This window comes from Geotrypetes seraphini, chromosome 17 (genome assembly GCF_902459505.1).
Source record: "Geotrypetes seraphini chromosome 17, aGeoSer1.1, whole genome shotgun sequence".
Lineage (NCBI taxonomy): Eukaryota > Metazoa > Chordata > Amphibia > Gymnophiona > Dermophiidae > Geotrypetes > Geotrypetes seraphini.
Genome location: NC_047100.1, coordinates 32,339,882 through 32,355,925, shown reverse-complemented (window position 1 = coordinate 32,355,925; position 16,044 = coordinate 32,339,882). Strand labels below are relative to the sequence as shown.

Below are 16,044 nucleotides of genomic sequence, written 5' to 3'. Positions count from 1 at the left end.
CACCGCTTAGCTCAAACTTACTGAAAGTTGTGCATTGATACAAAAAAAAAAAACAAGAGAGGTGTTCCAGATGGAGGGGAGAGTGTATATCGGTGAAAGAGAACCTCAGAGTCTATGGGAACCACCCTTGATATTAACAACAATAAATCGTAACAGCATCCAATAAAATAGTTATACCCAACAAAAACTCAGTTCAGCCAACTGCGAAAGATCAAACCCTACCTCCCAGAAACAGGCTTAGCCCAACTACTATATGCCTGCATACTATCTAGACCAGGGGTGCCCAACACGTCGATCGCGATCAACCGGTAGCTCAGGAAGGCAACGTGAGTCGATCGCAGAGCCCATCCCGGGCTCCGTGATAGACTCGTGTTGCCGTCCCGATCTACCGGACATATCAGTCTTCCTCTCCCCAACGTCAAAGACGCCGACGCCGGCCATCCACTTTAGGCTGTTTTTGTCATTTCGGAGGGGGGGGGAGGGGAGCATGGCAGCGGCAGCAGCAGCCTGAAAAAGAAATCATCCTGGCCGGGGTCGGTGTCATGCTCCGGAGCTTCTACAGCCTTCCTATCTCCCTCTCCCTTCTACCTGCTTCTGGCCACACCCCCTGCTCCGCGGCTCTCTTCGGCAACTCAGCAGCAGCGATCGACACAAGCTTCTGATGTCGGGGCCTACCCTCTGCAAGTCCCGCTTGTTTCAACTTCCTTTTTCCACAAAGGCGGGACTCGTAGAGGGAAGGCGATCGACGTGTTGGGCACCCCTGGTCTAGATAGTATGCAGGCATATAGCAGTTGGGCTAAGCCTGTTTCTGGGAGGTAGGGTTTGCTGAAGAGAGCCGCGGAGCAGGAGGGTGTTGCCAGGTGCAGGTAGAAGGGAGAGGGCCAGATGCAGGACTCGTGGGTGAGGGAAGAGAAGAGAGAGAGAGGGGAGGGAAACAAAAGGAAATAATTCATATTGGGCTGGGCCGGAGTGGAGGGAGGATGGAAAGATTCTGGCTACAGGGTGCAGTAACAAAGGAAAAGGGGGAAAGCTGAAAATGGAGATAGTGACACAAAGAAGAGAAATGGTAAGCAGGACCTACTGAATAAGGATAGAGATACAGAGGGGACATGAAGAGGAGGTGAAATAGAGACATAGAAGTAATGCTGAAAAAGTGTGGGGGGGGGAGATAAATACATTGAAAGGGCAAATGGTGAACATGGGGTAAAGACAAGGACAGAGACAAATGAAGATTCTGAAAAAGTGGCGACATAGGGATATAGTGAGATGGACACAAAGAAGGGTGATGCTGGAAAATAGGTGGAATGGTAATTCTGACAGACACAGAAGGGAAATGCTGGATCAAGGAGAGATGGGGCTCAGGCTGGATGGAATGAAGAGAAATGCCTTGTTGGCCCGGAACTTCCTCTCCTACGTCAGAATTGACGTCAGGGAGCGGAATGCTGGTCAGCGCGACGCTTCTGCAGGGAAAGCTTGGGACGGCGGTGGCTTGGGGGCTGTTCCCCGATGGCGGTGGCAGCAAACCGAGTGGCTTTGGGGAGGGCACGGAGAAAGAAAGAAAGGGGGCAGACAGGGAGACAGAAAGAAGGGGGAACAGGGAGACAGAAAGAAAAAGTTGGGGGAGAGAATGAGGTCTGGAGGAGAAGAAACATACAGAAGGCTGGAAGAAAGATTGGATGCACAGTCAGAAGAAGAAAGTGCAACCAGAGACTCATGAAATCACCAAACAGCAAAGGTAGGAAAAATGATTTTATTTTCAATTTAGTGATCAAAATGTGTCGGTTTTGAGAATTTATATCTGCTGTCTATATTTTGCACTATGGCTCCCTTTTACTAAACCGCAATAGCGTTTTTTAGCGCAGGGAGCCTATGAGCATTGAGAGCAGCGCGAGGCATTCAACGTAACTCCCTGTGCTAAAACCTACTATTGTGGTTTAGTAAAAAGGGAGGGGGTGCATTTGTCTATTTTTATATTTTGTTACTGAGGTGACATTGCATAGAGTCATCTGCCGTGACCTCTTTGAAAAAACCCGGAATATGAATAATTAACATTTTCTCTGCCTTTCAGTGTGCTTTGTGGTTTTTTAAAATTTTATTGTTGGTAGATCATTTTGACTTAGTCATTTTAAATGTAGCTCGCAAGCTCATAAAGTGTGGGCACCCCTGATCTAGACCAACTCCCTATTCAATGGCATCGCTGCAAGAGATCTAAAATGCCTCCAAAAAGTCCAGAACTTGGCAATTTGACTCCTGTACAACCTCAGCTACCTTGACCCCATTACTCCACCGCTCTATGCAGCTCACCGGTTACCAGTCAAAAAGCGATGCATCTTCAAAGCCCTAGTCATGACGCACAAGAATTTCTATCAAAAACCCCAGCCTACATCCAAGCTACGCCTATAAACCCCTAACCGCCCCCTCCGCTCCAAAGTAGAACAAACACTCGGCATTCCCGCAGGGAGATCCTTCCGAATAAGTACGGAATACAAAAGATCCTACAGCCATTTCCTACCTCAGCTGTGGAACCCGCACAGATCAGGTCGCTAGACTCAGTAATGACCTTCCGCAGAGCAGTAAACACCTTCCTCTTCCGCCAATCGGCCCAATAAAAACTGCCTCATCAATATACTTCTACTACTCTTCGCTATGATCATTCTGGTCTCTAGAATAAACTCTGTTATTCTCAACTGTAACCTATTTGTTGTCATGACTAATCTGTTTTCAAACGATTGTGAATGTCTACTTGTAACCCATTCTGAGCTTCTGGGAGAACGAGATAAAAATTAAAATAAATAAAGACTACACACAGAGAGAGGAACTAAGAATATACATAATACAATGGTGGAAACAATTTTAATTTTTCTCTTTCCAAAACATAGCAACTCCTGACAAGAAAGCATAATATTGAAAATATTAATACATGCATAAATTCAAAGTAAGAACCTACAAAATGATACTATGTCCCTCTTTTATTAAGCTGTGCTAATCGGTTAGCATCTGTTCCTGAAGTCCACCTGGCAAAGGCCATGCACTGTCTATAAAGATAGGGTGACAATTTTTATCTTAACCCTGCTCATGACCCAACTACTAGTACGTTTCCTTCAGAACTACAATGGTAATCTCTCTTCTTCAGTTATCTAGGACTATACAAACCGTTCTGTAGCACCTGTGGATTTGTTTGACAGAGACCGACAGAGTGAGAAATTATAAATAAGATTGTCACCTTTTCAAAGCAATTGCCTTCAACCTTCAGCAAAACAGTCTTACCAATTAATTTCTATTCTTCCTTTGACAAAGAACCGGTCAAGAATTCTCTTTTCCCGTAATATTCCCCATAACTCATCAAAGCTTCCAGCATCCACTACGTAACCCCTCTGAAACGTAATCCTTATTCTTCTACCTATCTTTTAATTCCTCCTCATAACTCTATTATGTAACCGGCTCTTTAAATTGTAATTTTTCCTGGAAATGTCCAGTCATCTTTTGATGTAATCCGCCTTGAACTGCAAGGTACAGGCGGAATAGAAGTCAGTAATGTAATGTAATGGGCTTGATGTCGATTGCTAGTACTAGCCCTTAAATTCTGTTTTGTTGGAGCAGAAGCAACATTTGAAACCAATTTCTTTACCCAATGATTTTTAAACTATTACCTGTGAAAATTTCTTCATAGTTTAGGTTTTGAACACCTTTGATTTTTCTCTCAGACTTTGTATCAAAATGCCTGAAAGAAAATATCAACTCAGCAACAACCTACAGCTTGTTCGGTATTTCATCATTTTCGGAAAAGACGTATTGGTTTATCCAAGCTGTTCTGGATAACACTGGAGGGCTCAGCTTGTCCAATAAATGCTGAAATGAGACTCGCTCGATGCTTCTAATTTGGTGGTGGGTTTTTCTTTCACATCAACCGGCAATGAAGTTGATCTGACAAAAGAGATGAAGGCCGTAGTTAGGGCCCAAAGTCAAATGTGGGATAATAATCTGGGAGACAGAGTCGTAACTTACGGTCTTAATCGTTGCTTGTTTTGCTTTCAGCCCTAGAAAGAACTACTGAATTGCATAACAACTTTTAATAATATTGTGAAATTTTTTTTCCAACCTCTTATATGAACCATTAACTGTGCTGCAGATCTAAAGCACCGGTCTGACCTCATGTCAAACTTTCTTCAAATTAATCCCTCTCTTCTATCTATATTCCTTCTTTGCTTACGCCCTATACTACTAGTGTATGGCAAAGCTATGCGCCGCTGCAGATTCCAAGTGTGCTGTGTTGTTTACCTGCAATTACATCGCTTTCTTTTCAGAGAAAAATTAAAAAAAAAAAAGATTTGACATCAATATGTGAACATTTCTAAAGAAAGAACTGAATATTTCACAGGGTATCCTAATTTTTTCACGACTGTATATTCTCATTTAAAAATGGGAAATACACTTATAAACATTTATCCCAACCGTACCCAGAAAACACCCAAATATGCTCCCTTTACATTTGTCATGGTTCAAAATGCAGAGAATTAATAGTACTAGTCTGAAATCACCATTTTTCACATATGAAGATATCATGTAAGATAAATCACTGTATTTCAACTCGGTCGTAGGAGTACCCCCTCGCCAGTCAGGTTTTCAAGATATCTGCATTGAATTTGCATGCGCTACCTTTATTATTTACAAATTTCTGGCGAGGGGGTACTCCCACGACCGAGTTGACAAACAGTAATTTAAAATGGCCTCCAACACATTAATGCAGTACCTCTTAACCCAGCTGGTTTTTCAGGATAACCACTATAAATATGAATGAGAGAAATCTGCAAGCGCTGCTTCCTCAGTATGCAAATCTCTTATGCATATTCATTGTGGATATCCAACAAATCTCATCTAATAACTCAATTTCAATTAAATGACTGAGACATATTTCAGGCAAACCTTTCTTGACAAATACTGTAAAGTTAATATTCTGATTCACTGTTCTAAATTCTATTAGATTAATTAAATGTTTTACAGATATTTTTTTTTGTTTTGAGGCACAATTACATTTAAAAGTTCACCGCAAGGCTACGAGTACTGCCGTGGCATCTAGTGTGGCCAAGCTCTCTGTTTTGAATTTTGTGGAAGGATTTTTATATCCTTCCAAATATTTCCAGCATATAGCGCTACAGACATGTTCTTAACTACTAGCCTGACCTCTACTCCTGTAACGTTAACTCTCCCCAGAAGACGTCATAGGCCTACTGAAACATTTCAAAAAGGCAATAGCATTGGGGTCAGATATCTGCAATATCTCCTTCTCTCTCTCTCCATTTCTTGGTAGTCTATTTTCAATGAAGGGACTATTCTACGTGAAACTACCTATCAAGCCTCCACCTGTTGCTTGGAATCTTAATGTGGTACTACTATCTGCTCTTACGAGGTCTCTCTTTGAGCCGCTTGCATCTCACTTGGAAAGTCATAGTCCTCATTGCCCTTCAAGATCTTCTATCATATCCTCCCTATACAAGATTCTAACATGACAGAGTAGCATTTCGCACTCATCCAAAATTCCAAGATCATCTTGGAATTTTACCTCAGCCAAACCACAGCTTTGCCTGTTTTACTTCCAAAGCCTCATTTGTGTCCTGAAGAGGCACCCCTGCACACCTTGGACGGCAAACGTGCTCTCACGTATTACCTAGAACACACGCTAAGCTTCATAGAGGATGCTCTCAATTCTGTGATTTTTGACCCTAACAGACTCCGAGTTCCTGTCAGCAAGTCAACCATCTCAGGTTGGCTACTGGACTGTATGTCTTTTTCACATATCCTCAGACCGGGCTGATGCCGAATAGCCACGTAACAGCCCACAGTCTCTGAACTATTTCTGCTCTACATCTCTTAAGGACATTTGCAAAGCATACGCTTGATCATCAGTCTGTACCTTTTACTTTTCACTACTGTTTGCAACGTAAGTTTAGACGAGCAGTTCTACAGAATCTATTTACTTCCTGAGCATCGACTTTACCTATAACCCACTTAAGTTTTACCAGGCTCTGTCCTTGTCTAACACCATAATCCTAGCATATAATGCCTACTTGTCCTCGGAGAAAGCAAAGATACTTACTTTATAGCAGGTGTTTTCCAAGGAAAGCAGACATCTATTCTCATAACCCACCTACCTGCCCTGGTTGGCTTCTTAGTTGTTGTTTTGGGTTTTGTTTTTAACTGAACTGATGGTCTCGCAAGCAGATATCAGGCAAAAAGACACTGGCACATGTGCGGTATGGGCGCTGGCCAAAAATTTAAGTGTCCATACTGGGTTCCATGGATTACATGTGAATACAGGTTTGCTATCCTTAGAGAACACCTCCTGCAAATATCTTTGCTTTCTGGTCATGGAATGTGTAAACTAGAGAATGACATGGGGGGGCAAATTTTTCCCCATCTCTGCAGGAACTCAATTTCCCCGTCTGTTCCTGTAAGCTCTGCCTTAACTGCGCAAGCCTCGAACGTTTATAATTTTAAAAGTGTTTGAGGCTTGTGCGGATGAGGACGGACCTTAGGCGTTGTTGGAATGAGGCATTATGACATCACAGTCTTGAATGTTGCTACTTAGGATTTTAAAATGTTTGAGGCTTGTGCAGATGCGGACGGAGCTTAGTCATTGGTGGAATGAGGCATTATAACATCACACTCTGTGCTCTAGAATGTTGCTACCTATGATTTTAAAGTGTTTCAGGCTTGTGCAGATGAGGATGGAGCTTGCCATTCTCTAGTGCAAACTAACCCATTTTGAGACATCACCCTGACTGAATGTTCCAAGTTGTGATCCGCTTAGATTTCTTGCATCTTTGCTCTAGTTTAATACTTATAACCCAAATATTTAGAAATGACATCATTGTCTCAAACGTGTAGCCAATACTGAATAATTCACAGATCTGTAAGATACATTATCTATTGGTGTATACAGCCAATTGAACAAATATTGTAACAAAGACCGTTTGTATCCTCATCATTTATTGGTGTAATCTACCCAGTATGGTGGTTAGAGCTGTAAGTGTCACTGTGTAGATTGTACACACCGCACCACTTGCTCCTGTGTCTTTTTTTTTTTTTTTTTTTGATAGAAGGGTAAAATGTAATTTCACTGTTTGAAGCTGAATATATTAACTTAGATGAGTGACAAATCATTATTTCTTTTTCAGATCTGGGATATGAGTGATGATGAAACCATATGAAAGTGAAAGGAAGGAAACGTGAACAAAAGCTGCACGGCCATAGTGAATGAACCGATTCACAATTGCTTCTTCATTCATGTTATGTATATAAAATCTATAAATCAGTATATGCATTTTGAATATGACATTATACTTAATCAGATTCTTTCTAGGTAAGATTTTCTTTTTGTTTCTATTCTTAAAACATATTCAATTTCAATACCTGTGTATATGTATTGTCTCAGTTTTTGAGGTCTATACGCTCACGTGTGAACTGTGACTTTTATAATGCACTTGACCTTATTTATTTTTCAATTTAATGTACCTATCGGAAAATCATCCTGTCTCTTATCTTCCTTGGCATAATATACATCAGACATTTGTTATAAAAAGGAACAGGAGACACGCTGATCTGACAGGAAACATGGTAAGGAAGTCCTTCTTTGTAAGAAACAATGAACAAAGATTTGATGAAAGTTTAAGAGATAATTAAACATATTCTAGAAGTGTGGCATCAAAGAGGAGTCTGTAGAGGTTTAATTAGCCAGGACTGATGCTAATGAATAGCAAATGATATCTAAAATTAATATTGTTTACAGTAAGACTTAACAAAGTTGAAGTGCCCCAAATGGATTCTTTGTATATAAAGAGATATCAGGAACAGATTTTTGTAAATCTACCTTTCAATACTCAAAAATACTTAAGTGCACTTGCAAAATTGTTACTACTATGTGCAATACAAGATTTTCTGATACTCAGTGTGATTCAGTATTAAGTGGTTTCATTGTTCAATTTATAGTCTAAACAAAGAAAAAGACCACTACATTTTATCGAGTATCTCATGAGGATCGGTCAATACGCTTATTTGTAAATCGCAGGTCCCCAAACAGGATATTTCAGATCATGAGAGAGCTGGTGGGGATTGTTCATACTAATAATAGCCGAGTATCTCCTGCCATACCGCCTTCATCATCTTTGGCTTCTGGAGCCTAGGAACCCCCACCAGCATTGCATCTCATTGGCAAAAGAAATAGAGCAGGCCAGCGAATTATCTTCATATAGGCCTTAATTTGGGGACTTCACCTTTAGACTATAAAGTTTGAAGTATACTTGACAAATTGCATTTGCAGTAAGTAAAGCCTTTGATTCTAGTTAGGTTCTTCAACAATCATGTTACCGCTCCCATTGGTTTTATTTCCAATTCTATTCTATTCTTTTCACTTTTTCAAAATAAAGTTTGTATACCTTTTATTATATAACACCTAGCCCTGGTTTTTTTTATTCTTTCCAATTGTGCTTTAAAATGTGTCAACAATTCCTATTCAGAATATTCTAACTATTAATATAACAACCCGATGTGAGGTCCAAAATGAGAACAGGAGAGTTAATGATTTTGTTTGCTGGCAGAAAATTTAAATTGTCTGTTTTACTGGCACTGCTACTTGTTACTAAACAGAAACATGCCTTGGATATTTTCTAGCTATTAAGCAATTCTGCCATAACGCAAATGACCTTGTTAAAAAAAGAATCTCCTGTGCAGCAGATTGATATCTTAACAGCTGTCGTCCTGCTGTTTTATATAAACACATCATGCGTTATGTGTGGAATTGTGCAGTAGGTGTAGTAATGGTTGCATGGTCATATTAATTGGCAAATGCCCATGCCTGAAATTCCCTTCCTAGATTTTTATCATCAACCAGTGGCGTACCTAGGGGGGGGTAGGGGGAGGAGCAGTCCGCCACAGGTGCACGCCCCAAGAGGGTGCACAGGAGAGAGCTGGACGGGGGACCCGCAGAATTAAATACATCTTGAGCCGCGAGGCTCGTCTTCTGTTCCTACCTGCCCTGCCGCTCACATATAGCCGACCGGAAGTATTCCCCGACGTCAGCGCTAACGTCGGAGAATACTTCCGGTCGGCTATTTGTGCGCGGCAGGGCAGGCAGGAAACAGAAGACAAGCCTCACGGCTCGAGCTCCGTTTTGCTGAGAAAGTTGCAAAGATGGGCTGGGAGGCAAACGCGGAACACAAAATGGGGGAGGGAGTGCGTTTTGGACACAAGGCATGAACTTGGGAGAGAGGAAGGGAGGGAAAGAGATGCTGAGGTGGGGGAGGGAATGTGTTTTTGGACACAAAAGGCATGGACTTGGGAGAGAGGGAAAGAGATGGTTGTGTACACGGAGAATAGAAGAAAGGAGAATTTTTAGTCATAGGGAGGGAGTGAGGTACAGATAGTGGCATACCAAGGTGGGGGGGGGTCCGCCCTGGGTTTACGTCCCAAGGGGGTGCACAGCTGGCCACCCTCTAGTGTTCTCCCTAGTCTGGCAAACTGCGGCTCTTTAACCACTTGAGTGCCGCCGGCACCGAGTTCTCCCTGTTTTTCCCTGTGGGGCCGACCAACTCTCGCCACCCACGTCAATTCTGACGTCGGAGAGGACGTTCTGGGCCAGCCAATCACTGCCTGGCTGGCCTAGCATGTTTTCTCCGACGTTAGAATTGACGTCGGGTGGCGAGAGTTGGTCGGCCCCGCAGGGAAGAGAAGCAGGGCGAACTCGGCGCCGGCCTGTTCCCGATGACGGCAGTGGCAGCCTATTCCCCAGTGGCGGTGGCAGCATTTTCCCAATGGTGGTGGCATAGGGGAGGGCAGGGAGCCAGAAAGAAAGAAAGGGGGCAGGGTGAAACAAAGAAAAATGGGGCACGGAGAGAGAGAGAAAGACAGACATACAGAACGAAATTGAGTATGGAGAGAGAAAGAAAGAAGGGGGCAGAGTGAAACAAAAAAAGAAATGGGGCACGGAGAGAGAGAGAAAAAGAAAGAAGGGGCAGGGTGAAACAAAGAAAAAGTTTGGGGAGGGAATGAGGTCTGGAGGAGAGGAAGCATACAGGAGGCTGAAAGAAGGGAAGAAATATTGGATGCACAGTCAGCAGAATAAAGTGCAACCAGAGACTGATGAAATACCCAGACAACAAAGGTAGGAAAAATGATTTTATTTTCAATTTAGTGATCAAAATGTGTCTGCTTTGAGAATTTACATATGCTGTCTATATTTTGCACTATGGCCCCCTTTTACTAAACTGCAATAGTGGTTTTAAGGCAGGGAGCCTATGAGCGTTGAGAGCAGCGTGGGGCATTCAGCGCAGCTCCCTGCGCTAAAAACCGCTATCGCATTTTAGTAAAAAGGGAGGGGGAATATTTATCTATTTTTGTATAGTTGTTACTGAGGCGACATTGCATAAAGTCATCTGCCTTGACCTCTTTCAAAACCCGCGGAATATAGATGATAATTAACATTTTCTCTGCATACAGCGTGCTTTGTGTTTTTAAAATTTTATTGTTGGTAGATCATTTTGACTTGGCCACAAAGGTAAGGGGGAGGGAGGGAGGGGAGCTGCTGAAAGACATCTAGTAATCCTTGCAGGCTTGACTGTGCAGGGAATTATTTTTGTAAAATCATGTTTTGTTATGTGACTGGCATTATTTAGACTTTATTTTCTATGAATGAATAGAATGAAAATGATATAAATTACTTGCTTGTTTTTATGTGCGTGCGCTGAAGGAAAGTGGAGAGAGAATGGGCTGAGGACGCTGAAGGGAAATGGGGAAGAGAGAGTGGGGAGAAGACGCTGATTTATAAATTGACAATTGTACAGAATGTTGTTTCTTTTTATACTTTAATATAAACAATTCAAGGCTTGTGTGGATGGAATCAGGTGGTTTGCGGGGATGGGGACCGAGCTTACGGGGATTAGTCCAATAAAATGGTATTTCTCATTATTTGTTTTATTTTTATTTGTTAATTTGTAAAGTGGTGATTGTTATGTACAGTTTTTTCAAATTTACATCTACTGTCTTTATATTTTGCACTGTATTAGAGGACATGTGTTACTATTTTTCTGGTGTTGCATTATATCCAGAGTCTGGTTTCTTGACGATTCAGTTTAACTTTTGTCTACATATTTCTATTTTTAGTTTGTGATTATTCCATATTGGGCGAGAGTGTATCTCTGTTCTGTGTGTATGAAAAGAACATAGTTTTCAGTTGGCATTGACTACAAGATCAATTGACTGTGCGGGATCTGGCTTGTTTAGTTTTACCATGTATGTGTTGGTGTTCTAGTGCTCATTGCAGTGTTTAAGATGCTGCCTTTTCCTAGGTACACTCTTGTTGTGCGATATGTGGATTGTTACTAAAAATCATATTTTTCATATAGATGGGGGGGTGTCAAAAATGATGGGCCCCGGGTGCCACATACCCTAGGTACGCCACTGTCATCAACACCAAAATTTCTTCCTTAGAAGCCTTCATTTTTGATACAGGATCACAGCAGATTTGCAACCTATCCCTGAAAACAGGGGGTAATACCAGAAGACTGGAGGATAGCGAATGTTACACCTATCTTCAAGAAGGGATCCAGAGGCGACCTGGGGAATTATAGACCGGTCAGCTTAACTTCAGTTCCGGGAAAGATGGCCGAATCATTAATCAAGGACAGTATCAGTGAGCACATAGAAAAAAATAAGCTGATGAGAACAAGCTAGCATGGTTTCTGTACTGGAAGATCTTGCCAAACAAACCTGCTGCACTTCTTCGAGGGGATAAGCGAACATTTGGACAAAGGTGACCCCATAGACATAGTATACCTGGACTTCCAGAAAGCCTTCGACAAGGTACACAAAGAAACTGTGGAACCACGGGGTGGAAGGGGAAATACACAGATGGATCAGAAACTGGCTGGCAAACAGGAAACAGAGGGTAGGAATAAAGTGGCGTCCCACAGGGGTCAATGCTAGGACCACTGCTATTCAACATATTTATTAATGACTTGGAAACAGGGACAAAGTGTGAAGTTGTAAAATTTGCGGATGACACAAAACTCTCCAGTGCGGTTAGATCTGTTGAGGAGTGTAAAGAACTCCAAAGGGACCTGAACAAACTGACGGAGTGGACAAATAAATGGCAGATGAACTTCAATGTGGAGAAATGTAAAGTTATGCACATAGGGAAAGGGAACCCGATGTATAATTACACAATGGGGGGGATGACATTAGGAAAAGGCAATCTAGAAAAGGACTTGGGGATTTTGGTGGCTAAAACAATGAAACCGACAGCGCAATGCGCAGCGGCATCAAAAAAGGCGAACAGAATGTTGGGCATTATCAAAAAAGGTATCACTACCAGAACCAAGGAAGTTATCCTCCCACTGTACAGGGCAATGGTGCGACCGCATCTGGAATACTGCGTCCAGTACTGGTCGCCGTACCTAAAGAAAGACATGGCGATACTTGAGAGGGTCCAGAGAAGAGCAACAAAAATGATAAAGGGCATGGAAAACCTCTCATATGCTGAGAGGCTGGGGCTCTTTTCCCTGGAAAAGCGGAGACTTAGAGGGGATATGATAGAAACTTATAAGATCATGAAGGGTATGGTGAAGGTAGAGAGAGACAGATTATTCAGACTGGCGGGGGCAACAAAAACTAAAGGGCACTCAAAAAAATTGAGGGGAGATAGATTTAGAACAAATGCTAGGAAGTTCTTCTTTACCCAGAGGGTGGTGGACACTTGGAATGTGCTTCCAGAGGAGGTGGTTGAGCAGAGTACGATTTTGGGTTTCAAAAAGGGATTGGACGAGTTCTTGAAGGGAAAGGGGATCCAGGGGTATAATGAGTAATAGATCACTACAGGTCATTGACCTGGAGGGCCGCCGCGGGAGCGGACTGCTGGGCGTGATGGACCTATGGTCTGACTCGGCAGAGGCAATGCTTATGTTCTTAAGTCTAACTTTCCTATCACTACCAAATCTGTGAACCGCTACCGTGTTTCCCCGATGGTAAGACACTGTCTTATTTTTTTTGGAAGGCCAAAATATGCTCTAGGGCTTATTTTCGGGGGGATGCCTTATTTACCCTTTCATGTCCCCTCTGTATCTCTATCCTTATTCAGTAGGTCCTGCTTACCCTTTCTCTTCTTTGTGTCACTATCTCCATTTTCAGCTTTCCCCCCCTTTTCCTTTGTTACTGCACCCTGTAGCTAGAATCTTTCCACCCTCACTCCACTCCGGCCCAGCCCAGTATGAAATATTTCCTTTTGTTTCCCTCCCCTCTCTCTTTCTCTCTCTCTTCTGCTCCCTCACCCACGAGTCCTGCATCTGGCCCTCTCCCTTCTACCTGCACCTGGCAACACCCCCCTGCTCCGCGGCTCTCTTCAGCAACTTGTCAGCAGCGGTGATCAAGACAAGCTACCGACATCGAGGCCTTCCCTCTACGAGTCCCGCCTTTGTGGAAAAAGGAAGTTGAAACAAGCGGGACTCGCAGAGGGTAGGCCCCGACGTCAGAAGCTTGTGTCGATCGCTGCTGCTGAGTTGCCGAAGAGAGCCGCGGAGCAGGGGATGTGGCCGGAAGCAGGTAGAAGGGAGAGGGAGATAGGAAGGCTGTAGATCTCCGGAGCATGACACCGACCCCAGCCAGGATGATTTCTTTTTCAGGCGTGCATCTTACAAGTCCGGCGTCGCGGCGGGAAATAGCCATGCTGAGCAGTGAGCTCAGCACGTACACAGATGAAAGCCTTGCTTGCTGATTGGTCCGGCGGCCGTGCCGCCGGACCAATCAGCAAGCAGGGCTTTCATCTGTGTAGTGCTGAGCTCACTGCTCAGCATGGCTATTTCCCGCCGCGACGCCGGACTTGTAAGTTGCATGCCTGCGTGACACACTACCGGAGCCACGGCAAAGGTGGAAAAGAGCCGCATGCGGCTCTGGAGCCGCGGGTTGCCGACCCCCGCGGTAGACGGAGGGACCACACGGAGTCACCCACCGTACCACCCGATTCGGGTAAGCGCAGGTATCGGTGGGTGGCTTATTTGCGGGGGGGTGCCTTATTTTACAATTTTTTCTAAAAAGGGGGGGCTGTCTTATTTGATGGCCCTGCCTTATCATCGGGGAAACACGGTAGTAAAAGAATCAATTACAATATTTTCCTTCTTAAAAGTGTAAGGAATTTTTCCATATCACACACCACCAGGAACCTTGAGTGGTATCTAGCTGAGATTGTAAAAGATAGGAAAAGAGCTCTATTTATATATATGCAAAGCCATATAGCAAGCATATTTTGTGCCCTACTGCCAAATCCCCAGTTATTTTGTCTCGGGATATAATAAGATTCCTTATTAAGATCTGCTATTAGATGAGCTTGTGATTATATTAACCTCTCTCTGAAAACATGCCACAGTTATTCTCATAACTTGTTTGATGAACAACAGAATAAAGAAATGTATCGTGTAGGTTAACATTTTCTAAGTAAATATTACTGGATTACTTGGTTTTATTTCAGTGCTCTTTTATGCTGTGGATAAGTGGCTGGGAAAACTACAATTTTCATCTGGCCTTTTAAATCTTAAATCGCACTACAACTTCAAACAGTAGTAGCGTCAGAAATTTTGGCTTCCAAAACAAAATTAAGGAGCGTTGCTTTCCAGGGTTGGAAAGTACTTAATTACAAGGTAAGTTATTCTAAAAATATTCAAATTACAGTAGAAAGAAAAATCCAGGAACAAGAAGAAGCTAACTACACATTAACCTTTCCTTGTATCCAAATGTTAATGCAGCTTAGTAAAGTACTAACGCAAATTAAATTTTTATACTTTTTAGGTTTATGTGATTTAAATTTTCTGTAGATGTGAAATTTCAACGTTTCTTTTTTCTACATAAGAATACAAGCATTGCCGTACTGTAGCAGACCAAAAGTGCACTTAACCCCTGTATCCTGTTTTCAACAGTGGCCAATTGACAAACATAAATTAAATTTTTTTTAAATGGTATAAATAAACTTTACAATCTTCTCATAAACACCTCTAAAAATCCATCAGAATTACAGCCAACTGGAATAGCTAGCCTCTACATTCACTCTAAAGTGCTCAATGCTTCATAATTTATCTTTTCATAGTAAATAAATAAATATGTTTTTGAAAAATTTGAACCGCGAGGTAATGGCGGAATAGAAATCTCAAATGGAATGGAATGTCCAATTTAATTTGTTAACCATGGACTTATCCAGTGGAGTACCAAGGCAGGTGGGGGGGGGGCAGTCCTCCCCAGATGCACGCCTTGGGGCGAGGGGGTGCACATCCAGCCAGGTCCGGCTCCTCCTGTCCTTCTGTGCAACTGGATCTGTACCTCAGCACCTCCTTCCTTTCCCCCGGTCCGCGCCGCTGCAGTCTTACCTCCCCGCTGCTGCTAATCGCTGACAAGAAGTCTTCTTTCCGACGTCAATTCTGGCTGGCCCGGAACGTCCTCTCCGACATCAGAATTGACATCGGAAGAAGACTTCTTGTCGGCGATTAGCAGCAGCGGGGAGGTAAGACTACAGCGGCGCGGTCTGGGGGAAAGGAAGGAGAGAGGCGCTTTTTTTTTTCCCACGGCAGGGAGGGAAGGATGTAGGCAGGCAAGCTGGCTAGCTTTAGCACAGCAGGGAGGGAGGGAGAGAGATAGGTAGGCAGGCTGGCTTTGGGGGTGGACAAAATCTTGAAGACAGTGGGGGGATATAAGAAGGAGGCACTGGGGGCACTAAGGACACAGGATAGAGGCAATGGGGGCACTAAGGACATGGGAAGGAAAGAGGGAGGGACTAGAAAGGGACAATTGTTGGGCCCGAGTATAGAAAGAAAGGATACAATTAATAGATGTCCCCTTTTGATGAAAAAAAATAAATGATCACGTTACCTCTGACTTACTTTCTGTGCAGCAGAGTCGGCAGCCGCGCTGAGGTGCAGGAAAGTCCCGCGATGACTCGTCTGCCGGCTCTGCTCTGGAAGAAGTAAGTTACGTCGGAGGGGGTAGACACCCGGCAGACACAGTCATTATGGGACT

General features: G+C 43.2%; 1 protein-coding gene across 1 annotated transcript in view; it reads left to right on the top strand.

Annotated features, from left to right (window-relative positions):
• The window catches only part of ATG7 (autophagy related 7), a 351,798-nt gene extending 343,329 nt beyond the window's left edge, over nt 1-8,469 (top strand). Inside the window, exon 20 of the mRNA XM_033925732.1 lies at nt 7,176-8,469. Within this exon, the coding sequence (XP_033781623.1) occupies nt 7,176-7,208 (33 nt within the window). The 3' untranslated portion in view covers nt 7,209-8,469. The remainder of the gene's footprint in view (nt 1-7,175) is intronic.
• Nucleotides 8,470-16,044: the final 7,575 nt, after the last annotated feature.